This window comes from Phycodurus eques, chromosome 4 (assembly GCF_024500275.1).
Source record: "Phycodurus eques isolate BA_2022a chromosome 4, UOR_Pequ_1.1, whole genome shotgun sequence".
Lineage (NCBI taxonomy): Eukaryota > Metazoa > Chordata > Actinopteri > Syngnathiformes > Syngnathidae > Phycodurus > Phycodurus eques.
In genome coordinates, this window is record NC_084528.1 from 9,227,175 (window position 1) to 9,251,274 (window position 24,100).

At 40.0% G+C, this 24,100-nt stretch overlaps 1 protein-coding gene across 3 annotated transcripts; it reads left to right on the forward strand.

Annotated features, from left to right (window-relative positions):
- The first annotated feature begins 473 nt into the window (after nt 1–473).
- On the forward strand, nt 474–20,178 carry depdc1b (DEP domain containing 1B). Of its 3 annotated transcripts, XM_061673874.1 has the most exons (12): nt 474–626; nt 4,335–4,365; nt 4,423–4,600; nt 4,783–4,927; nt 11,372–11,499; nt 11,584–11,714; nt 11,800–11,847; nt 14,099–14,239; nt 14,344–14,510; nt 18,445–18,621; nt 19,372–19,554; nt 19,646–20,178. In XM_061673874.1, exons 1-12 carry the CDS (start codon nt 579–581, stop codon nt 19,808–19,810), a joined length of 1,542 nt encoding a protein of 513 aa, XP_061529858.1. In that variant the 5' UTR covers nt 474–578; the 3' UTR covers nt 19,811–20,178. The 3 variants fall into 3 exon arrangements, with proteins under 3 accessions (XP_061529858.1, XP_061529857.1, XP_061529859.1); XM_061673873.1 differs by having other exon boundaries at nt 4,335–4,600; XM_061673875.1 differs by lacking the exon at nt 4,335–4,365 and having other exon boundaries at nt 480–626.
- Nucleotides 20,179–24,100: the final 3,922 nt, after the last annotated feature.

Here is a 24,100-nt window from a genome sequence, read left to right on the forward strand (position 1 = left end):
ATCTGGTTTATTTTCCAATTCTGCCGGTTGTACGTTTTCTGTCAGCAGTGTACTGTTATGTTAAAAAACAAACCAACAACAAACAACAAATGGGATCAGATGTTTCTGCCATGCATACACAAACATTCACACGCAGAAAAACGTTACATTGAACAGAAATGACACCAGTCACCGTTGTGTCACCAACTCTTTCTTTCTGGCAACACCAAGCAATTTCATATGTATCAGGTCATTCCAGAATTCAAGTACAATTTTGGCACCATTTTTGTAAGAACATACCATTTATTTTATATTTTCTGGTTCAAAACAGGTAATACATGATCATATAATTTGATTTGTCAAGCTCAACATTGACGGGACGGTGGGCGACATCGACAGCGGGTCTACTGGTCACGTGCTGAGCTTTCCATCCAATCACGTTGTCCATTTTATGTGACGCAAGAGATTCAAAGTTGGCAAGTTGGCAACAACGTTTCCGTCCGTAGTCCGGACGGAATCTGATCAGGCACGTTAAGCGTCTAAAAGTAGTTGAGATTTCAATGTTTTTGAATCAGTAAATATTATATCAGTTACGGGTAATGGAGGGAAGAGTTATTGGAGCAGGGCCGTACAGGGCGACAAAGCTGGTGAGTCACGTTAAGAAATCCAAACAAAAGAAACAGTTTGTTTGTTTACTTTAAATTAGGTTATCGTAGCATGTAATTGTTTATGATATGGCTATTAAACAGTTTCAACGCAGTTCCTACGTAAATGTAATGGGTAGATATATATTTGGAATCGCATAAAGTAGTTAAGGAGCTATTCGTATTGACTGTGCTAACTAGCCAAACATCAAGAGTTTGGAACGTACTATGTTCCCAAAATAACGTCAATAGTTTCCACTTTGCCATTGTTGAGACAAACATCTCGCATCACGTTTGCACAGTCTGTTGTTTGTGCCGAATTTCTTTTGAAAGACATTGGTCACATCATAGTACAATATGCAGTCTTGATTTAAGCAATGTTTTGTTTGCGTGGGAAAAGATCAGATGGCTACTCTTATAAAAGTATCCATTGAAAACACTCGAGTTGCAAAGTAGCAACATGTAGAATGATAATAATAGCTATTTCTATAGCACATTCAAAACCAAGTTACAAAGTGCCATGCAATCCTCCAGTGGTGGACAGTCAGGGCCAATATGGCCCACTCTGTGAAGGCTGCCGCTCAACAATATCATACGGTGGCCTGGAAGTGCAAAACAATAGAAGAATATTGAAGAAGAATATACTTTAACATTTCAGAAAACACAATTCTGGTCACAAGCTATGCTTTTTCGTCGACAGGCACATTATACATTATGAGTATAGTTTAGCATTGATGTTAAACAACATTTTTTACTATTTATATGGCTTGAGCCGAGGCAACGCGGCGGCACGGCTCGCAAGCCCGGTAATTTCTTTTCACCAGAGGGGAATTTTGATTGAATGTAAACTGGGACGTGAAGACGGCGTGCGACGGAGATGATAATTTTGAATCGCGTCAAAACCAGTGGACGGCCGCTCAAGAAAACCATCCGACTGAACTATGGCGCAGTGTGCGTCGTTAGGCAACTGTTTCCTTCCCGATCGACCAGACCAGAATGTATGCAAGGTAGATCGCTCGCACGGTACGTTAAAAAATGAATGGAGCTGGCAGCTTCCTTGCCAATATCCACACTTTCCCTTTAATTCTCACCAGCATCCTCTCTCTTTAGCAGCCTACTTCTTCCTAAACTCTTAATCTATCTTTTTATGGTTTAAGAAATGTGATAAAGTAAAAGATGTTGTAGATACAGCATCAAACACCTAGACAGGCTCGCTGTTCATGGCGTCCGCATATACAATCGCTATTTGGGATGGACATCACGTTCCATCTGTGTAGCCTACCCTTCCCGCGATGCAGGAGCCAATCATTTTGAAGCGGGGCAGGTCTTTCTGAGAAACGCTGTGGGATTTCCAAGAATGTCTGTGAAATGGGCCCCTCCCTTTCCGGATTTACGCAATCGGAATTTATTTAATCTTTTGTTTTTGTGTTTCCTGAAATGTTAACGTGTTTCGTGTTTTGTTATATTGTTTTGCACTTCCAGGCCACCGTACTATCAGAAGGACTAACCTACATTTAAAACTAAAGTTATAATGCAGCACTGTATTTGTTCCATGAAATTTTACCAAATTATTCCCAACAGTCTATGTTTTTTGTGTTTCTCTTTGCAAGTCCATCCATCCAACCATTTTCTGAGCCGCTTATGCTCACGAGGATCGCGGGAGTGCTGGAGCCTATCCCAGCTATCATCGGGCAGGAGGCGGGGTACACCCTGAACTGGTTGCTAGCCAATCGCAGGGCACACATAAACAAACAACCATTCACACTCACATTCATACCTAAGGGCAATTTGGAGACTTCAATTAACCTACCATGCATGTTTTTGGGATGTAGGAGGAAACCGGACTGCCCGGAGAAAACCCACGCAGGCACGGGGAGAACATGCAAACCCCACACAGGCGGGGCCGGGGATTGAACCCCGGTCCTCAGAACACACACACACACACATATATATATATATATATATATATATATATATATATATATATATATATATATATATATACATACATATATATATATATATATATATATATATATATATATATATATATATATATATATATATATATATCGATCGCACCTGTGTGGAGTTTGCATGTTATCCCGTCCCTGCGTGGGTTTTCTCCTACATCCCAAAAACATGCATTAATTGGAGACCCTAACTTGCCCGTAGGCGTGACTATATATATATATATATATATATATATTTTTTTTTTTTTCAGGGTGTACCCCGCCTCCTGCCCTATATAGATATATATCTATATAGATAGATAGATAGATATCTCTATATAGATATATATCTATAGATATATATGGGATAAGTGGATGTGCAGTGAGGGATGCTAGAGCTGGGAATTTCTGTGGCCGTTAGTTTAAGCCCAATTATGCATGGTTTTTGGTAATCAGCAAGTTGTACTCATGTTGCGAAGAACAAATAGGCAGGCGGGTCAATCCACCCGATGGCTGGGCAAGGGCGTCAAACAGGTTGATTTGAAGAAAAAGTAAAAGAAAGGGTACAGGCTTGGTTAACATTCAGAGAAAACTTGTCCTTCCCGCCGGATTCCTCTTGCTGGTGACTCACCCCCTCACAAAAGTGGAGTTGGGAAGTCGGCAGAATAACTCTGTGGTCAGCGATTGTTGGTGCGGCAAGGAAGATTTGGCCGGGCTTAGCCCGATTTGGCTTGCTTCTGTGGGGCTACTTGGGTGGGAGCCGGCGTCTTTGGCGAGCAGGAAAAACCAATAGCTCAGAGAACAAAAGGCTTCAGTCTTTTGTACCAAGAAAGAAAGAGGGGTGGCTCCAAAGGCAAGAGCAGGAAGGACAGACCACGCCGCTGATCTTGAATTTCACTCTAGAATTATGTGTGGTCTAAAACTAGTGGACCTAAAATAAGAAATCAATTCCCAGCTTTTGCATTGTCTCACACACCATGGTTAATCTATGCAATGAGTTTGTTTAACTTTATTTGGTGGCTAAGAAAACCAATAAACTTGCAGTGACTCTTAAACGCCAGCGGGTGTCACCCATGCTCCACCAATGTTCCAGGATGGTTCATTGTACTTCATTTGAGTTCCTGCAAATGGCGGCAAATAGTAATTCCATTGTGGCTTGTCTAACTAATAAATCCATTGTCGTGCATTCATCCCAAACTATCACATTGGAAAAGAATAAGTAAGAATGGCTGGAGGAGGAGTGATGACCAGTTTATGGCCCAGGTGACATCAATCAGATTTCCTGCGTCTTGTGGAAACAGACCGAATCGTTGAGAGTCAGAAGGCAGGAATGCAAATGTTATCAGCTCGTGGGGGTTGCAGTTGAAAACTATGCCTCATAGGCGTTTTCGCTACACTATCTATAAATCTAAAGGACTCCAAAACTGCAACTATCGATGCTCATCACTAGGGTTAGGGTCAACTGTGTTTTCCATTATATGTTAGCATTAAGCTTGCAGGCCATTTTTCAGGCAACATTGTTTGGTAGTTTTAAATGCACATGTAATTATTTAGTTTGACAGTTAAGTTCAACAGAGAGTGGCATTAAATAGTTGACCCTGCAACAACATTACACTCCCCATAGAACTTTTGAGAAAATACAAGCACGGCACCAGCAAGCCCCTCAACCGTGCATGAACAGCAGAACTTGCAACATGCAGATTCATTATACACATAATTTGTTAATACAAAACTTCATATTAAAAATATTCTTTTACAGTGGAATGAAACCATTCAACTCTTCCGTGGAGGTATGCCATTAAGAAGACATTGGGCGCACTTCCGCTACTATGATTGCACTTTCTCAGGATCCGAGGCTGTGGATTATCTCAATCAGCTTCTCCGGCACAATTGCAACTTTGGGCCAGAAGTGACTCGCTACCAGACCTTGCAGCTGCTCAGGAAGTTTCTCAAGGCCCATGTCATTGAAGACATGAAGGGACGCCATGGGACGGAGGACTTTGAAGATAACAGTCATTTGTACAGGTAAACATAGTTTCTTTATTAGTGCACGTGTGTGAGGCTGGACTGGTTACTGTAGAGAAGTTGGATGGCTTCCTGATCCCACATGTAATTTTGTGTGTGTGTGTGTGTGTGTGTGTGTGAGTGAGATACTTTGTGACTAATACAACTTCGCTGAGCTCATTGAGTTCTCCTTTTTGTTTTAGATTCCCCACTTTGTCTCCCCTCAAGTCTTTTCCATCGAGATCCCTGTCGAGAAACAGCACTGACCTGCCAAGACTCATCCGCTGGGATGACTACGAAGAACTACCGCAGCAGGAAAACACCACACTTGTGAAGTCTACTGGCATGGTGAGATAGTAACAATTGTTCCTCTATTGGGGTTTGCGTGGCGCTAGAAATTTGTAAGAATACGTTTGTGAATGCATGTGTAGCGTTTTTGGGATTTGTAAGAATTGTGCTTAATTTAGAAGGAAACGATGAGTTGGAAGCGGCGCCTGCGTCACTTCCGGGTTATCGTAATTTTAAATTACAGTGTTATAAATCAAGATATTTGACATATATGGGGGGCACCACGTCATATTTTTACAAGTTTAACTTGAGGCGAAATGACGTCAAACCTTTGTAATCAGTCTCTTATCGGAATCTGGCTAAATTTTAGAAGCTTTGAGTTCTAGACTTTCTAGAGCTTTCGTTCCGAACCCAAACACACACATAATCAATGCAAGCGGTGAATGTTATAGAAAATTTAATAATAAAAAGGGGTTTCAACAGGATAAAATACAGACAAACACAAAACAAACAAGGTACAGACGAACATTGGCGATGGAAGGGATTTGTGACGTGAGATGAGCAGAATGGGCGTGCAGTGAATGCGTATGGCTGAGAACTCCTGGTCTCGTTAATATAAACCCAAATATCAGAATCAGAATCATCTTCATTTGCCAAGTATGTCCAAAACACACAAGGAATTTGTCTCCGGTAGTTGGAGCCGCTCTAGTACAACAGACAGTCAATTTACAGAACACTTTGGCGACATAAAGACATTGACAAAAAACAATTGTGCAAAAAGATGCAGAGTCCTCTAGCACTTAGAGCAGTTCGAATGACTAATATTGCAATAGTCCGGTGCAATGACCATTGTGCAAAGGGCGCTGAGACTTCAAGGAGTGTATGCGGTTTAAAGTGACGAGTAGTGCGATAATCTGGGACAATGTTGGTTGTGCAAATGTTACAGATACTCCTCAATCGTGTGCAAATGGAGCAGATGTTACTCTGGCATGAGTGGCCAGTATATGCAAATAGTGCAGCATGGCGGGACAACTACAGTGAGTGCACGAGTAATACATAATTGGCCCCACAGAAATGTGACAAAGAACTCAAGTCAAAAAATTGCCATCTTATTGTAATGGAATTATAGGTTAGGTGTTTAAGAAGTTGATCGCAAGAGGGAAGAAGCTGTTGGAATGTCTACTAGTTCTAGTTTGCATTGATCGGTAGCGCCTACCTGAGGGAAGGAGCTGGAAGAGCTGGTGACCGGGGTGCGGAGGTTCCGAGAGGATTTTGCACGCCCTTGTCTTAGTTCTGGCAGCGTGCAAGTCCTCAATGATGGGTAGGGGGGTACCGACAACAAAATCATATAATCTTTCGAATATCCGCTCAGTTTTTTCCCAGAGTTACTCACCGGAGCGGCGTCCGCGGTTTTCGACGTATGGAGAGGTACTTTTAGTAGACCGCAATGTTGGACTTGCGTGTCTGGAACACGTTTGAGGCAGGCGAGTCAAACTCCCGAGTGTTCGGCCGGCCCGGTCCGCACCGGGAACAGGTGGATTCGACGTAAGGAAAAGAAGGAAGGAGAAGAGGCCAACAAGTTCCCAGGCAGGACGTCTCTCGGGTGTCTCTGTTTGCCAGACGTTCGGAGGGGTCGCGTTGCGTCCCCCTCCGTTCCCTCGGACTGTGCTCGGGCCCCCAAGCAGGGTGGCTCGCAGCGCTTGCAGGAGGCTCTGCAGCTGGGTATCATCCGATGTGTCCTTGCCACCTCGGGTGAGGTGGGCGTCCTGCCTGGCCCGGTCGTCGGCGAGTTGGTCGGGTTGACCAAAGGAAGACAAAAGCTTCTCTCCTGATCCCAGCTCTGGCCATAAAAGGGGCTTTACCCCCCCCCCCGCCCCCCCCCCCCTTTTTTTCTACCACCTTCGCGTACACCGAGGGGCTGGACTGCCTTTTGGTTTTATTTTTCCATTTTAGGATTATTTTGCGGTTTAAAACCAGTGGAATAAAATATGAATTATTGGATTTAAGAAAACGAGACCATCTCCTCACCCTGCATTGTTCCACGCTCATCCTCTTTCATACCTGTAATGACTGTTTCAAATGTTGTGTGGAGAACATTACACCTGGTTCAGTTAACAACATATTTGACGTTAGATATTTAAGTTTGCAGCAATACAGTCACTAGTGGCGTTCATGAAAAGTTCTTAAAATATTAACTCGAGTCACAGACTCTTATTAACCCATGTCTGTAGTGTCGTTCCGTCGCCCGTGGGTGTCGCTGTTGCCTGTTCCAACTCCCAAGTGGTGGTACTCAACAGAGTGGAGGCGCCTTTGTTGGTGCGATCTTTCGACTGGCGAGGAGTTAATTAACTTAGTGTCCGGGGGGCGAACTTGGCATCCTTGGGTCTCCGGCTTGAAGTGCCAGGCAGCCGTGATTCACTTAGCTTCGGCATGGCAAAGCAAATGTCTGTGTCTTGTTGAAGATAGTTTATTGTGTTGATCCGTTTAGAGTCTGCGTGTGACTCTGCAATTAACGTCTACCTCAGCGGGGATTGGCGGTAGTGGGAGGCTGGGGTGCCGGGTGGCATCTTTTGCGTGGCATGTCCGCTACATACATTGAATTTGTAAGTTAAAGTTGGAGTACGTTATGGTACTTTGACTTGCGAGTGTAATTAGATGTTTGACCAACCTCATAACTCAATTTATCAAATATCAAATCAATGTCCCCCAAAACACCAACATTTTTGTTTTTAATTAAATAGAACTGTTTTTCATAAAACATAAGCAACTCCTCCTTGCAGGTCTTCTCATTTCACTTCACTTGAGCAACCGCGTATCTGAAGCTTGCTCATAACTAAAATTTTGTTTCACAGCACGAAGCAAAAAATCGACCAAGTGACAACTTCTAAGGGGGAAAAAAAAATGTAAGTCAAGGCCGCACTCATGGCTAGAACATAGAACACTGGTCTCCAGCTCCAGTTATAGTCAAAGAGAAAAAAACTTATTTCTTAAAGATCTTTTTTTAAAGATATTCAGAGCTCTCAAATAAGTCATTTTAAAAGAAAGAACCGTATTCAGCTCTCCTGGCTCTGTCCCTCCTCACTTTTTTGGTCAACAGTGGTTTTCAACTTGGAACGGCATCTTCCTTATGCTTGTGTCATGAACACTCACCTTAACTGAGGCAAGGGAGGCCAGCAGTTCTTTAGAAGTTATCTTGGGTTCCTTTGTGGCCTCCTGGATGAGTCATTGCGGTTCTCTTGGTGTAATCTTTGTAGGCCGGCCACTCCTGGAAAGGTTCACCACAGTTCCATGTTTTCTCTATGTGAAGATAATGGCTCTCCCTATGGTTTGCTGGAATTCTAAAGCTTTAAAAGGCACTAAACCGGCCCAAAAATGGAATGGAATGTAAATTTGGCACACCACAGAGAAGAGTAATGTTGACAAGTCTACCAAGTTTGAATGAATTAAAAAAAGTAAATGGCTAAGTATATAAATTCAGGTTTCAAAACTTCAATAATAAGGAGCACCTCTCAGATGCTGCGGGCGTCTCGAATGGATGCTGCCAAAAGGAATCAAACATACTGAGGGGTGATACCTTATATGATGTAAAATCAGGTTAGGAGCCTCAACTTCACAATTGAGTGGTTATTGTGGACTATAATCATAAGAAATACGCACACGTCAACTTACCCTCATTGTTGGAGACATAATCTCACAGCCGAACATAGCACCTGACAACAGCGGGACGGCATTAGGAAGCCCAGGTAGTTATACAGTCGGCACTGCCCCATTCACTTGTGTCAAGTTACCCACGAAGCCACGTTGTCTCTGATGAAAGTTTCAAAAGCTATCCGTCATAAAATGCGCACTGCAGTCGGGTGGTAGTGTTGATGTTCAGCCATCTGTGTGTGTCTTTAATAAGTCAGTCAATCACTTATTTATTTCCATTTTTTTTTTGGGAGCTTAAAAGATGTTCTATAAATTGAGTCATCCAGCGATGATGCATTTTTGGGGTGTAGCCATTGTTAGCTTGCTAACTGCACGCTGGAGTGGTAAATGGGCTTTGTTATAAAGCTAAGCACAGCTAACTCACAACTGAGCAGCATAGCCAAACAAGATGACATCACTTTGTACTTATATAGTGGGGGAGGGAACTTGCGCAAGAAAATATACGCACCAGCCCCGTGACATCACGGGACTGTGTTTTAGCCCCGCCCACAAAATCAGGAAGCAATGGCTTTTGTAACCCTTTCCAGACTGATAGATGTAATTTTATTTCTCGACTGTTCTGGAATTTCTTTGGACGTGTCATTTTGTTGCAGCTTTCTTAGGCCTTTTGTCTGACTTGATTTTGTCGGGACAGATTCTGTTAAAATGATTTCTTGATTGAACAGGTCTGGCGGTAATCAGGCTTGGGTGTGGTCAGTGAAAATTACCCTCAAATTGTGATGAGCCGCAATTAATTCATGACTTAACAACTTTGAGTAGCTTTTTTCCCCCTTAATAATTGAAATCTTTTTTTTTTTTTTTTTTTTTTTAAAGCATTTTAAGATTACTTGGGTTATATTTGTTAATTTAGATTTGTCTGATAATCTTAAACAAAGTGGGGAACCTATGCAAAAATATAAGAACATGAGAAGGGGGCCAATACTTTTTCAAGGCACTGTAAGTATGTGGTGGCCACTCCACTGGCCAGACTCAACATTGTACTAGCCTGTCTGTCACACGCATGTGGTGCACATGTACGTGACGGTGCTGTGGATAACAGCGTTTGCTATCTGGAAGAAGCTGTTAATTATGTTGCAGCAGGCAGCCAATCATACTGCAGCGGGTCTCTCTCGCTCTAATTCCTCACTTTAAAAAAACACCACTCAAGCAACAGGTTCTTCCTCATGTTTTTGAGATTGCATTTGAGACTATGCCCTTGTTTAAGTATTTTCACTTTGTTTTTGTGTTGTTCTTTGTTTTTTCTTATGTTTGATTTGTAATCCTTTACAGCACTTTGTTTCAATTCTTTTTTTAAGGTGGTATATAGAGTAATAAATACATATTCTATTAAATTTGTTTGATTTTATTTTTTTTATATAAAGTATTTAAAAATATCATGTCCATATTGGCGGCATGGCGCAGAGGAAAAGAGTACACCCTGCACGCGGAGGATCGCCGTTTTGTATCCCTTGCCGAGCACAGGTCGTCATCGAGTCCCTGGGCAAGACAACCCACTTTGACCATGAATAAATGTGGTTGGATGTTTGATGGTGGTAATCGTAGGGGCCGTAGGCGCAGAATGGTTGCTATGCTTCCGTCAGACTGCTCCAGGGTAGCTGTGCTGCACAAGTAGCTTACCACCACCAGGCTGTGTGCAATTGTAAACCGCTTTGAATGTCAAGAAAATTGCTACATAAGTGTACAGTGAACCCATGGATGCTTCTTCGCGGTTTGACTATCGCAGATTTTTTTACAGTGCAATTTTGCATGCTGTTTTTTTTTTACAACGTACGAACCCACATTGCGTCCTAATTGACCGCATATTTTTTACAGTGCAATTCTGAATGCTGTATTTTTACAGCGTACAAACCCGCATTGTATTCTGCGTCCTGATTGGCTACGGTACTGTAGACCAATTTGAATCCATCTCCTCCGTGCCATGTCTCCTGTACAGCACAGAATACGTACGGCTTGCTAAATTTAAATTAGTGTTCGATTGCTAACAGTGTGACTCTGAAGTGCCTCCTGTTTGCAAGTTTTCTCCCAGACATAACCAACGTCGACGTAACGTGCTGCACTGACAAGGGCACCTGCGGTCGCACCCATAAGGCAAAGGATGGTGTTAACTATCGAAGGTGGCATGTTTGTTTATAAGAATCTTCTCGCCCAGAAGAAAAAAGAGCGGCAACAACTACCTATAACTATGTTCTTCTGTCGGAAAAACACAGTGGAAACGGACGCTACAGTGGAGCAGCGTCAGGGCGAAGAGGGACGGTCAGAGGAAGCGTGAAATACGCGCGAGTCAATTTCTTATGTTTCCAACCTCATACTTTGTTCATTAAAATTAAATTCGTTATTTCTAAAAATTGTCATCGTTATTTGTCAGAAAAGTTTTACATTTTTATTTCTTAAACAAATGTTTGGGCCTTAAAACAGGTTTCGACCTTTGTTTCGTTATACAATATTAACAATAAAATAATGATAAGTACAACAATAATAATAATACTAATAATGTACTTATTTTTCTAATGCGTTATTCATTCATTCATTCATTTTCCATACAGCTTATCCTCCCTAGGGTTGCGGGCATGCTGGAGCCTATCCCAGCTGACTGGGCGAGAGGCGGGGTAAACCCTAAACTAGTCGCCAGCCAATCGCAGGGCACATATAAACAAACAACCATTCGCACTCACATTCACACGTTGTTATTATTATTGTAATTGTTATTATTGTTGTTATTTATGTATTCATGCATTATGTAGATGTACCAACATTTTTTAACCTGAAAACTGTTTACATATCTGTCCTTTTTAACAGCCTTCCGATTTTTGGACCAAAAGGCACAGTGTAGCGATTGGGGATGTGCATGAATGCAAGCTCATTCGCAGAAAAGATATCACTCCCAAGCAAGTGGACAACATCTGGAAATCAATGACTGCTTCACAGTATGTAGCGATCTCTCCAATGTTGATTATTGCTACTTTGCATGTTGTTAATTTTCTTGATGTATTGTATGATTTGACTGCCAGTTTACAGCGAGTGCTGGGTCTAACGACATTGGATGGTGTGTTAAATCCAGTTCACGTGAAAGGCAATCACATAGTTCACAACGTCTTCAAAGTCAATAAGTCGGGCATAGTTGTGTTGGAGAACAATTCTGGTAATGGCATAATCCAGTATTTAAGAATATTTTCTGTTTCTGATGAAATATCTGACTATTACCACTCTGATCCTCTTGTTTTCAGATGACATGCCTTACTGGGTTATATCAGCAATGAAATGCTTGGCCAACTGTAAGTTGTGTGCAATATTTTACTGTGTCAGACTTTAGCAGATATATTTGTGTGAAAGACCTCCAGAAAATCCACTACACTATACACAGACCCTTTCCAAAAACATGTAATATCATGGAAAAGATATTTCCATAATTCCATTCCAAAAGTCAAACTTTCATAGATTATAAATTCAGGGCCTACAATTTAAAAACAATTATTTACTTGTTTTCACTTGTTTATATTTACATAATTTGGGCTTTCAGCTCATAAAGCAAATGAAATTAAGAATTTAAAAAAATTAGAATACTGTGAAGAAATCACCATTTACTTGCCAATTTCTTGAGAAAAAAAGAGAAATTAGGGTCACATTAAATCAATCAGAATATGGTCCTTTCAAAATGATATGTTAATCATCAATACTTTGTTGCGGATCCCTTTGCTTTAATCACTGCCTCGATGCGCCGTGGCATTGCCTGGGAGTTATGGAAGCCCATATTTCCTTGATGCTTATGGCCATTCTTCTTTGTTTTTGGGTCTGGTGCCCCTCATTTTTCTCTTGATAATACCCCATACATTCTCAATGGGGTTTCGATCTGGCGAGTTGGCTTCTGGCGGTATCGGCAGGGGCAAGGTCCTGATGGAAAACGAAATCTGCAGATCCTCAACAGAAGGAATAATCAAGTCCTCTAAAACATTCTGGTAGACTGTTGCGGTGACCTTGGATTTAAGAAAGCAGAGTTTACCAACACCTGCACTGGACATTGCACCCCAAATCATGACTGACTGTGGATATTTCACACTGGACCTCAAGCAGTTCTGTTCTTCACCCGTCTTCCTCCAAACCCTTGGACCTTGATTTCTGAATGAAAGCCACACTTTCATCGGAAAAGAGGACCTTTGACCACTGGCCATCAGTCCAGTCCTTCTTCTCCTTGGCCCAGTTGTGACGCTTCCTACGTTGGTTCAGGCTCAGAAGTGACTTGACCCGGGGGAACCTGACAGTTGTAGCCCATCTCCCGGATGCGTCTGAGTGTGGTGGTTTTTGAAGCTGTGACTCCCACCTCATTGCACTCTTTCTGGATTTCTGCTTGATAATCCGCTGAAGCCCACGGTCATCTCTTTTGCTGGTGCATCATCTCCTGCCACATTTTGTCCTTCCACTAGACTTTCCATTGATATGATATTGATAACTGAGACAATTGAACCAAACTGAAGCAATTTTATGACACCGAGGGAAACCTGTGCAGGTGCTTTGAGTTTAGTAGATGATTAGTGTGTGACACTCAGTTTTAAACATTTAGGGGCTGCAAATTTTGGGCTTCAAAGTATTCGAATTTTTTGAATTCCTGATTTCGTGGGTTTTCATGAGCTGGAAGTCCAAATTATGTAAAAAATAAATATTTGAAATTGTTTAAATTGTTGGACCTGAATCTATAATCTATGAAACTTTAACTTTTTGAATGGAATTATGGCAATAAATAAACCTTTCCATGACTAAAATATTTTGGAAAGGGTCTGTCGGTGGACCACCCATTCCTCCATTCTCCATAGCGCTTATCCTGCTGTGACATTAGGGTAGAGCAGGTCGTCCAGTGGCTGAAGGGTTACCATTTCGAATCCCAGCTCCGACTGACTGCATGTCGAAGTGTCCTTGGGCGAGATACTGAACCCCAATTTGCTCCCAGTGCGCCTGGCAGCGCCTTGTATGGCAGCAGCTACCCATTGTTGTACGAATGTATGGGTGAATGTGAGGCTTTGTGAAGTGCTTTGGGCACCGTGATGGTGTCGATAAAGTACTATATAAGTGCAGGCAATTTACCATTAGTTTAGGGAAAACCCCTCCGCTCCACAATTGCACCCCCAGAGCACAGAGTGAGGTCCTTAAAAGCATGGTTGGATGAGTTTGGTGTGAAAGAACTTGACTGATAAATAAACTCAGAGTGAAGATAAAGTACTGCATCTACACCGATATCCAAATCCACACCAAAATTAAATTGGTTCTTCCATGACCAATGCACCAACCTTCTAAAGAGCTTTTTGAAATTTCATTTTGTATTTTTTATCCTGCCATTTCTGACCTTTTTTGTTTTCCTGCAATTTCTGACCTATTGTTTTAACAAGTCAAAATAACTGCATTGACAACAATAATTAAAAGGACAAAGCTAGTGGCCTTTGCTGCTATTACAGTACCTTTGCAGGGTACTGTATTTATCACTGGCAACTTCAGTGTGTTTAGAACTAAAAATTGAATTGTCTTCTTCTGTTTAAGGGCCTAACGGCAATGACGCCAAACAACCAGTTTACCCAGGATTTGAGAGGGATGTCCTGAAAACAGTAATTGATTACTATCAGAGACTTAAAGAACCCCTCTTGACTTTTCATCTATATGAAGTCTTTGTCAACATTCTCAGTGAGTTTTTTTTATCTGTAGTTGTTTTTATGTGCACCTGTCACCTCTATGATCGAACACTTTGGTTCATTGTATCATTCTTGCCTCCTTAATTGTCTCTCCAGGTCTCCTACAGAAACAAGAATTGGCCACTGAGGCTCTTCAAGTGAGCACTCTTTTGCTGCCGCCGCCCAATCGAAGACATCTTCAGCTTTTGCTGAGACTCATGGCGCGGGTCTCTCAGAACCCCCAACTGCCACCACTCAATGACACTATTGCCTCCCGCACACTGGTATGGATTCCAAACAGATACAGTCCTGCTTACCATTATTGGCACTTGTGGTGTCTTGATACCAAAATGTTGACTTCAATACTATACCTGCGTAACGTACCTCGATACCGGTGCTGAAACAACATCACGGCAAAAATCTCAAACATTAGCAAAAGCAGTGGAATGAAAGCTGACAAAACAACTTCGAATATCTTTATATTTTTACTATTTCAAGGAATTTCAATAACCTTGAAAAATTATATAATAGAAATAGCCCGTTCTTAACATTAGTCAGTTTTAAAATAATTCGATAAATGCCTGCATAATCATATATATTATATGACGAATACAAAATTGTACAACTATATACGGTATATGTATGATACAGTAATTACAATCATTAAATAAAAATATTACATCACCCTTGTTTCTTCAGTTTCCTGTTCATTTTAATGCCTGGTACCACTAAATGCATTTTAGCTGAAGAATACATATGCTTAATTTTATTATTAAATATGAGTTTGGTTATTATCGAGAAAACCATTGAAAATTGCTTGAGCCTTGGTATCAGCTCTTATGCTAAACTCATGAGCTATTTTCGTTGTCACTATATTTGTCCAAACAAATGTATTTTTAGTTGCACCAGACATTAAAACTGAACAAGAAACTAACAATGGGTGTAATATTTTTTCCGTGACTATATAAATTATTTCTATGTATATGTAATTTAATTTACTCATATGTAATACTGTATACGCTTTAGTGTGCAGTATTCATGTATATGACTGCATTTGATTTCTCAAATTGCAAGCAATACATGTGTGCACCCACTCAGTGGCCAGCCAGTGCTGTTTTTCATTGTGTGCGGAGCCATGACACTCGAAAAGTGGACCTTTTGATTGCACATGGATAGTAAGTGGTTTTCCTTTTGCATTCGGGTGGATTTTTATTCTTCTCAAACTCCCCGATTTCCAGGGTGGTCTCAGGCGACAAGTGTAGCCTGTATCCTGTTGGAGCGCACAAAAGCTGGGCTTCTATGAGGGGCCGTTAGGGACATTATTCAGGATTAGCTCTCGCACTTACTATTCAAATGTTTTGACACACACACAAACTACTGAAAGGCCCCCATAAACACTAGTCAAATGCTCTCATACGCACGAGTGAAAGTCTTGCTCTCATAAATACACGGCCCACGATGTAATTATATTTGGCCCGCAAGACCATATTAAATGTGTATTACAGCTGGCCCGCCAGTATCTAGCACATGCACCACTAATATTACAAATCCCAGAATGCTTTGCCAGTGTGTTTTTCATAATCTGTATATCTTCAGAAATAAGTGGAAATGTACCAAACTTATATTACTCGGTGCAACACTAAATGGCACCCCTTCATTTTAATTTTCTTTTTTTTTTTCCATTTTATAGATATTGTAATTTCAAAGAAAAAAACAGTATATAGTATGCACCAATATTGGCACACCACCTTAATATTCTGTTGCACACTCTTTGGCAGCGACGACAGCTTCCAAACCTTTCTTGTATCCATCTATAAGATTTTTGCAGTTCTCAGGTGGCAATTTCTCCCGCTCTTCTTTTGCAATTTGTTCAGGCTCTTGAACATTTGCAGGGTTCTTTTCCCCAGTGGCAGATTTCAGCTACCCCCAAAGATTTTCAGCAGGACTGAGATCAGGACTCATTGCTGGCCATTTTAAAACAGTCCATTATTTCCTTTTCAACCATTCCTCTGTGTTTTTGGATGTTGCGTTGGGTCTTTGTCTTGCTGGAGGACCCATGATCTTCACCTCAGACCAAGTTTTCTTACACTGGGTAAGATATTTCGCTCTAAAGTCTCTTGATAATTTTCTGATTTCATGATTCCAATGATGTAGTCAAGGCCTCTCGTACCAGATGTAACAGCAGCCCCGCAGCATTGTGGATCCTCCACCATGCTTGAGTGTTAGCAGGGTGTTCTTTTCCTTAAAGGCTTCATTGCGCCATCTGTACACATACTGTTTGTATGCATTGCAAAAAAGCTCTAGTTTTGTTTCATCTGTCCATAAAATGTTGTTTATCATTTGCTCTTTTGTATCAAACGCAAGTTCTCTGTAGAAATATGTTGTTTCACTTGATTAATTTTCCTCAGGAGATATTCCACATTTAGTACTTCATGGGTAACAATAATGGTGAGGAGGACTGTATTTACTTCATGTTTGATTCATCAAAGTAACTGTATATACAATTTAAAACTGATATTTACATATACTATATAAAAAGACACTTTTTTTTCTCGTCTGACATAAAATCAGACTTTTTCTGTTTTAGGTCAGTTCGGAGTTATTTCTATTTGCTAAATGCCAGAATAATTATTATGCCTTTAAACAGTTTGGGAAAATCCAGATGATGATTTTTCAGTTCTTTGGAAGCTTCTGATAGGTTTATTGACAACATTCGACTTAATTAGAGACACACCTGTTTTTGAAGTTAGGCACACCTGAAACATGCTGTTTCTTTGTGTAACATCATAGGAAAATCTAAAGTAATTAGCCACAATATCAACAATAGAATTGTGGACTTGCACAAGTCTGGTTCATCCTTGAGTGTATTTTCCAGATGCCTGAAGGTGCCACACTCATCTGTTCAAACAATAACGCGCAAGTATAAACACCATGGGAATGTCCAGCCATCATACCTCTCAGGAAGGAGACAGGTTCTGTGTCCCAGAGATAAACTCTGCTTTGATCCAGAATGTGCATATCAACCAGGAACAAAAGCAAAAGACCTTGTGAAGAAGCTGGTAAAAGTGTAACATTATCCACAGTGGAACGAGTAACATACCGACATCATTGGCTGAAAGGCCACTCTGCTAGGAAGATGTCATTACTCTAAAAGAAACATCAAAAAGCCAGTTTTCAGTTTTTAAATCCACACATGGACAAATACCTTAATTTTTGGAGACGTGTGCTCTGATGGAACAAAAATTTAATTATTTGGCTGTAATGAGCATTGTTACGTTTGGAGGTTAAAGAAGGCAGCTTGGAAGCCTGAGAACACCATCCCAACTTTGAAATAAGTGGGTGGCAACATCGTGTTTTGGGGTTGTTTGTTACAGGAGGGACTGGTGCACTTCACAAAATAGGCCAAGGTGGCATCATGAGGAAAACAAATTACGTGGAAATAGTGAAGCAATATCTCAAGATATCATCCAGGAAGTTAAAGCTTGGATGCAAATGGGTCTTCCAAATGGAGAATGACCCAAAGCATACTGCCAAACTGGTGACAAAGTGGCTAAAGAATAACAAAGTCATTGTTTTGGAGTGGCCATCACAAAGCCCTGATCTCAACCCTACTGACAATTTATAAGCAGACGTGAAAAGGCATGTATGAGCAAGGTGGGCTACAAACCTGGCTCAGTTAAACCACTTCTGTCAGGATGACTGGACCAATATTCCTGCCAACTATTGTGAGAAGCTTGTGGAAGGATATCCAAAGTGTTTGACCAAAGTCATACAGCTTAAAGGCAATAGTAGTGAAATGTATGTGAACTTCTGACTGTGAAGAATGTACTGAAAATTTGTCACAAAAAAAAATCCTTCTCATTATTCTGGTATTTAGCAAATACTAATTATGTGGTCATCCTAATTGACCTAAAACAGCTCAACTTAAAACATCCGTCCATCCATTTTCTACCGCTTATCTGGTGTCTGGTCGCAGTGGGCAGCAGCTTAAGCAGGGAAGGCCAGACTTCCCTCTCCTAGTTCCCAGGCCAACCGGGAGACGTAGTCTCTCCAGCGTTTAACATTTTCATTTTCTAAATGTGTTTTCTTTGGATTGCTATATTGAACATGTCGTAGCTACTGTATCTTAGATACCATGCAAGCACTCAGTAAACAGTTTTGCTCCTTTGCAGCTGGATGATCGATTGTAAATTATTTCCTGCATTCGCCCCTGCCTAGATGGTGCAGATGTTCTCACACTGTGTTTTGGGCTCCCCGGATGAGATGGACTTGGATGAGCTTCTTGCCTCAAAGCTGGTCACTTTCATGATGGAGTACCACAACACCATCTTTCAAGTTCCCGATAAGCTGCGCCACCAAGTTGAGGAGCACCTTTCTCACCTCCGAAGAGTTCAGGTCTGTGTCATTTAGAAATAGGTGAATGGCAAGCTGCCCATTGCAGTTTTTCCATAACTATTTATTATATATAATATCAGCTTCCTCCTACAGTCAAAGACGCAGTCTTTAGTTATTGCATCATAGATTACTACAACTGATGTTTTAGGTTTGTATGTGCTTTTTAGCTGATATGCATAACAAGAGCACTCTGTTGCTCTCTCTTTCTCTGGTTGCACAGCTACAGTTGATCTCTGGAATTACATGACTATAGTAGCATCTCATCATCAAAATGTCTAAAAGGAGGATGTGGCCTCCTTTCCCAACACGGCACAGAAATATTGAACGAATTATTGTTATGGACTGGGATGATTTGACTCTCCTTAGCAAGACACTAAAAGGATTACACATCTTTCAGCATGGTCTGGGCTTGACGGCTACAATTTCATGCTAAATCATAAATGGGCGGTGTGGCTGATGTGACACTGAACTCCAGCTTTCACACTGAGACAGACCCAATGACACGGTTTTCTTTCTCCTGTATGTACCTGTTTTCTTGTGATTACTCAAACATTGTAACAAAAGCACGTCTTTAATTCAGCGTTTACACCTGCACATAACCTTGGAAATATATGCTGATATGAGAACAAGCTTGCATAAAATATTTGAAGTGGAGTTTATTTAAGCTTTAGAGGCACAAATTTATTTGGTGTTCATTATATCCAGTGACCAAAGTCACTTCTGTTTTCTTTTGTCCCCCACCCCCATCAGATTAAATATGCAGGTTCTGACACAGATTTCAGCACATCTCCAGCATTTTATAAACAGATTAGCAAGGTGGAGTCGGTGGAGCCGAAGGTGATCGGTACCCAGACTCCTCTGCAGGACCTACTGGAAGGCCTGATCTCTGACAACGAACTTCCCCCCAAGGACAAAAGGAAGAGACTTAAACAGGTATGCCTTCATGTGAACATATAAGCTTATAAAATGCCCATTTAAACATTCTTCCATTTGACTTTGCTAAGTAATACAAATTTCATTTCAGTTCCAAAAGTCATATCCTGAAATCTACCGCAAACGATTCCCCTCTGAGGGAAGTAGAGCAGCTGTCATACCTGAGAAAAACCCTCTCCTCAAACCTCACCGAATGTTTTTCAACCTCAAGAAACCCTCTAACCCTTTTCAGAGGAGCTGGAGTTTTAGGGCATAAACTACCACCACTTGACTCTGGTTTAGTTTTAAGAATGGTGTGTTTCTCCGATTCCTAACATCAATGGTTGTTTGAAAAAACAGTTTCACAAACCCTCAGAGAAAGGTTAACGAAAAGGTTGTAGGCAGGTACAGCCGCTAAAGATTCAAATACTTTGTGGGAGCTTGACTAGCAGCTAGGTGCTGGGGTGGGAAACTGCCAAAGGAGGAATATATCTGACCTTCAGTCATTTTCTCTTCTACTCATACTTGAAAAATCAGTTCAGTATTAAGTAATAACTACCCAAGACTGTTTAACTAGTGTGGTTTAGAAGGCCCAAATTAAAAAAAAAAAAAAAAGAAAGCCACAGTAGATGAAACCACTGACAACACTGAACATTACAAATAAGAAATTGTTTTACAAAATTAATTAAAATATTTGTTTACAATTCACTAGGACTAAAAGAACCACTTCTGTTTGTTACAATGAATTCTAATAGTTGAGTACCGTAATTTCTCAAGTATAATGCGCACCCATGTATAATACGCACCCCCAAAGTTGACCTCAAAATTCTGGAAAACCGTTCTACCTATTTCTAATGCATTTTTTCAATGCATGATTTTGCTTCTACCCATATGATCAAAACATGAAGTATTATCTGCATTTTGTTAGTTTTTTTTCAAAGAATTATTCTGAAGTAAGCAGTTTTATTTGAACACGTAATCCTTATTTTTTTTTAATTTACTTATTTTATTTTGAAATTCACAGCCCTACTTTTATTAAGTAAATGCGATAACACACAGTTGTGGTCATATGTTTGATTACCCAGGTAGAATTTGTAAGATGGTTAAATTCTTTAAAGAAAACACATGAAGGATCAGGCAAAATTTATATTTCAATGGGATTAAAATTAAATGGCCAAACATTTCAGAAAATAATTATCATTAAACAAAACATAACCATAAAGAAATTAATGATGGTTGTTGTTCAGTCATCAGTCATATTTATTTAAAAAAAAAAAAGAAAAAAATTCCCAAATTCTGCCAGGGTATGTAAATTTATGAGCAAAACTGTACATATATGCAGTCATACGTACATACCTCTGTCATATTGGAATGAAAGTGTAGGCTACACTTTTTTAATAACCACTAGGTGGCGGTGGCATTTTGGAATGAAAGTGTACAGCTTTTTCATAACCACTAGATGGCAACATACATTTAGAAAATGTGAAAGTTTTTTTTCCATTTGCCCCTCTACTCATGTATAATGCGCACTATTGCGTTTTGACAATTTTGGGGGGAGGGATGTGCATTATACACGAGAAATTACAGTACTTAAGATGTAATGCAAATTGAAATTGTACTCAAGTAAAATTATTGCATTTCAAAAATATCCAAGTGTTACTGGGTCTAAACATTATCATGTCAAAATCAGTAGGTTTATGTTAAATTACTGTTGCATTCAGTAAGAGAACTAGTATAGACTGCATAAAGTTTTCTATGTAATTGGCCGGTTAACTGTTGCATTTTTCATTTGTAATAATCATGATAAACAGCTTTTTTAATGTTATTTGATACAATGTGAGCTTATGTTTTATGAATATGTCAATCTTTGCTGGAAAGGGTGTCTTTCAGCTGATAAATGTAAATACAAACAAAATGACAGTTACACTTTCTAATTGAATACTGTCAATTTACATATTTTCTCCTAAAACAATCTTTAGATCTTATTTGATGTGTACAAAACATTTCCCTTGTTTTATTTGCATACATGAATATACTGTATGTGTAAACTTTCTTCATCGGTACATATTTCAATGTATTATGAACTGTAACTTATTTTTAACTGCTGTATTGTCAGTCAGATTCACTCAAAGTGTGGTTTCAGAGAGGTTTTATTTTTATAAATTTTAATATTTTTGCTGATTAATACACTCAAATCCTTGTAAAAATAACACTGGAACAACTGTTACACTTGAACTTTGACTTTGCTGGAAATTGAAACATTATTTGATGTCTTAAATGTATTTTGGTTTGTCCTCTAAATCCTCTGATATCCCAGATTTGAGATTATATTCTTAGTACTTCTCACTATAGGATCAAAGCATAATTGTCATTTTCTTTAAAAATAAATAAATAGCACTGCAAGATAAAACTCTGACCGTGTATATGTTCCTACCTTGATTAGATTGGATGCAACAAGGTTATATTAAGATAGTATTTTTCTCTCATTAACATTTTTTGCAAGCATTGCATCATAATTGCCTAACACTATATAGGCTTTATGCCATAAATATGTCCCATCAAGGGATGAAATCTTCAAGACAGATCAGCCATGGTATATGGCACCAAAATTTTAAAGCTGACATTTTACATAAAATTCCAGTGTGGGCCCCTTTTTTTGGAGCGTGACATTATTTTGCTTGCTGATTATCTTGCGATCAAGAAAACATTTTATTTATAGGCATGGGCCGCGAAAGGTCATTGTGATGTAATTCTGGCGCATGCGCATTAACATTGAATGGTATAAGTCCATTTCACTTCCATATAATATTGGCTAAGAAACTGTTTTTGTGGTTTTTTTATCGCTGTATGCAAGTTTGGGCCAGCTGATGCCAGGCAAAGCTTTGCAGCAAAGCTGTACAACAGCAGAAACCAGAATGTGCCTTAAATATGAAGCTTTGGACAAATGAGTCCCAAATCGGTCCACTGGCCAGATCAGAGGGGATGTTTTGGATTGACGACTTTTTTTTATTTCTGCCTACACAAAATATGTAATGAAAGTCTTGACGCACAGAAGTGAAAAATTAATAATTCCATTGTTGTTTGGAAAACGTTCCGATGGCGAAAACCTATCCATACGTGACATGTATTTGCATATTGTAAGGCTCATCCATTTGTAATATGGATATGATAGTAGGCCTACTATAAAAGTATATCACCAAAAGTAACGCCACCATAAAGTATTTAAGAGTGAGGTGCAAGTTATTAGCTCATGTGATATTTATCTTTTTTTGTGCCAAATATTAAATCTCTACAATACATCCACTCTAATATAAAATATATCCTCACAAGGGTTGTGGGCATGCTGGAGCCTGACCCAGCTATCTTTGGGCGAGAAGCGGGGTACACCCTGAACTGGCCACCAGCCAATCGTAGGGCACAAATAAACAACCATTCGCACTCACATTCACACCTGTGAGCAATAAGCGCTAAGGGATGGATGTGTGTGTGTGTGTGTGTGTGTGTGTATATATATATATATATATATATATATATATGGATGGATGTTGATATATGGATAGATGTTGATATTCTCTGACTGGTTTCAGTCAACAAATGCAGTGTTGATTGTCAGAAGAACACTTTATTTATTTTATTTTATTTTTTGAGTCGAAAGGCAATTACATCATTCACCTATTAGCGCTGAGGCTGTGGGAGTTGCTATCTGTGCATGATATTGTTAGTGTCAGGCACTGCTGACCAAACTGAACTGTACTGAAGGTCAAAACTGTTTCTTTATAATATCCATCCATCCATTGTCAACACCGCTTATCCTGGTTAGGGTTGCGGGACGCTGGAGCCTATCCCAGCTGACTTCGGGCGAAAGGCGGACTATACCCTGAACTGGTTGCCAGTCAGTCGCAGGGCACATGTAGACACGGACAACCATTCGCACTCACATTCACACCGTCACTGAGTGGGAACTGAACCCACGCTGCCCGCACCAAAGTCAGGCGAGTGCATCACTACACCATCAGTGACCTTCTTTATAATAGGTTTCTGGGAAAAGACTTGCATTGTAGCTTTTGAAATGTTTACAATGCCCATGCATTACACGATCATGCTGACCTTAAACCAAACAAAAAAGAGAGAGAAAATATTCCTCTGCTCTGTGTTATTTTGTACAGAACTATTTCTAGATCTTATGATTTGTCACGAACAGCACGATGTTAAGAAAGATAACAGGTAAATTGTTTTGTTTCAAACACTGGGTGTCATGTGTTCTGTATAGTCATTCATGAATGTTATAAGAGCAATAATGTTTGCAGCATGAGCCTTTTCTATGCACATGGTGCTACCGTTGATTGAGTCAGTAAAAATGATTTTTCAAGACAGCATTTGTCAATGTTAATCTTAAGGAGTGAGTTGTAGGAACAAAAATATAAAATATAGCTTCCTGCATGCCAAGTCCTGGAGGAAAATGAGTTCACTGATTTAAGGCATGTTTATAAAAAAAAACAGCCAGCCAAATATATAGATAACAGAATAGACAAACCTCACTCACACATTATTAGCTCAAAGTGCTTCA

Excerpts from the sequence above, each read along its gene's own strand:
- depdc1b (XM_061673873.1), top strand. The coding sequence starts at position 579 with ATGGAGGGAAGAGTTATTGGAGCAGGGCCGTACAGGGCGACAAAGCTG. Across the intron at positions 11,848-14,098 it reads AATGAAATGCTTGGCCAACT|GGCCTAACGGCAATGACGCC; the intron begins GTAAGTTGTGTG and ends CTTCTGTTTAAG. Across the intron at positions 18,622-19,371 it reads CTCACCTCCGAAGAGTTCAG|ATTAAATATGCAGGTTCTGA; the intron begins GTCTGTGTCATT and ends CACCCCCATCAG.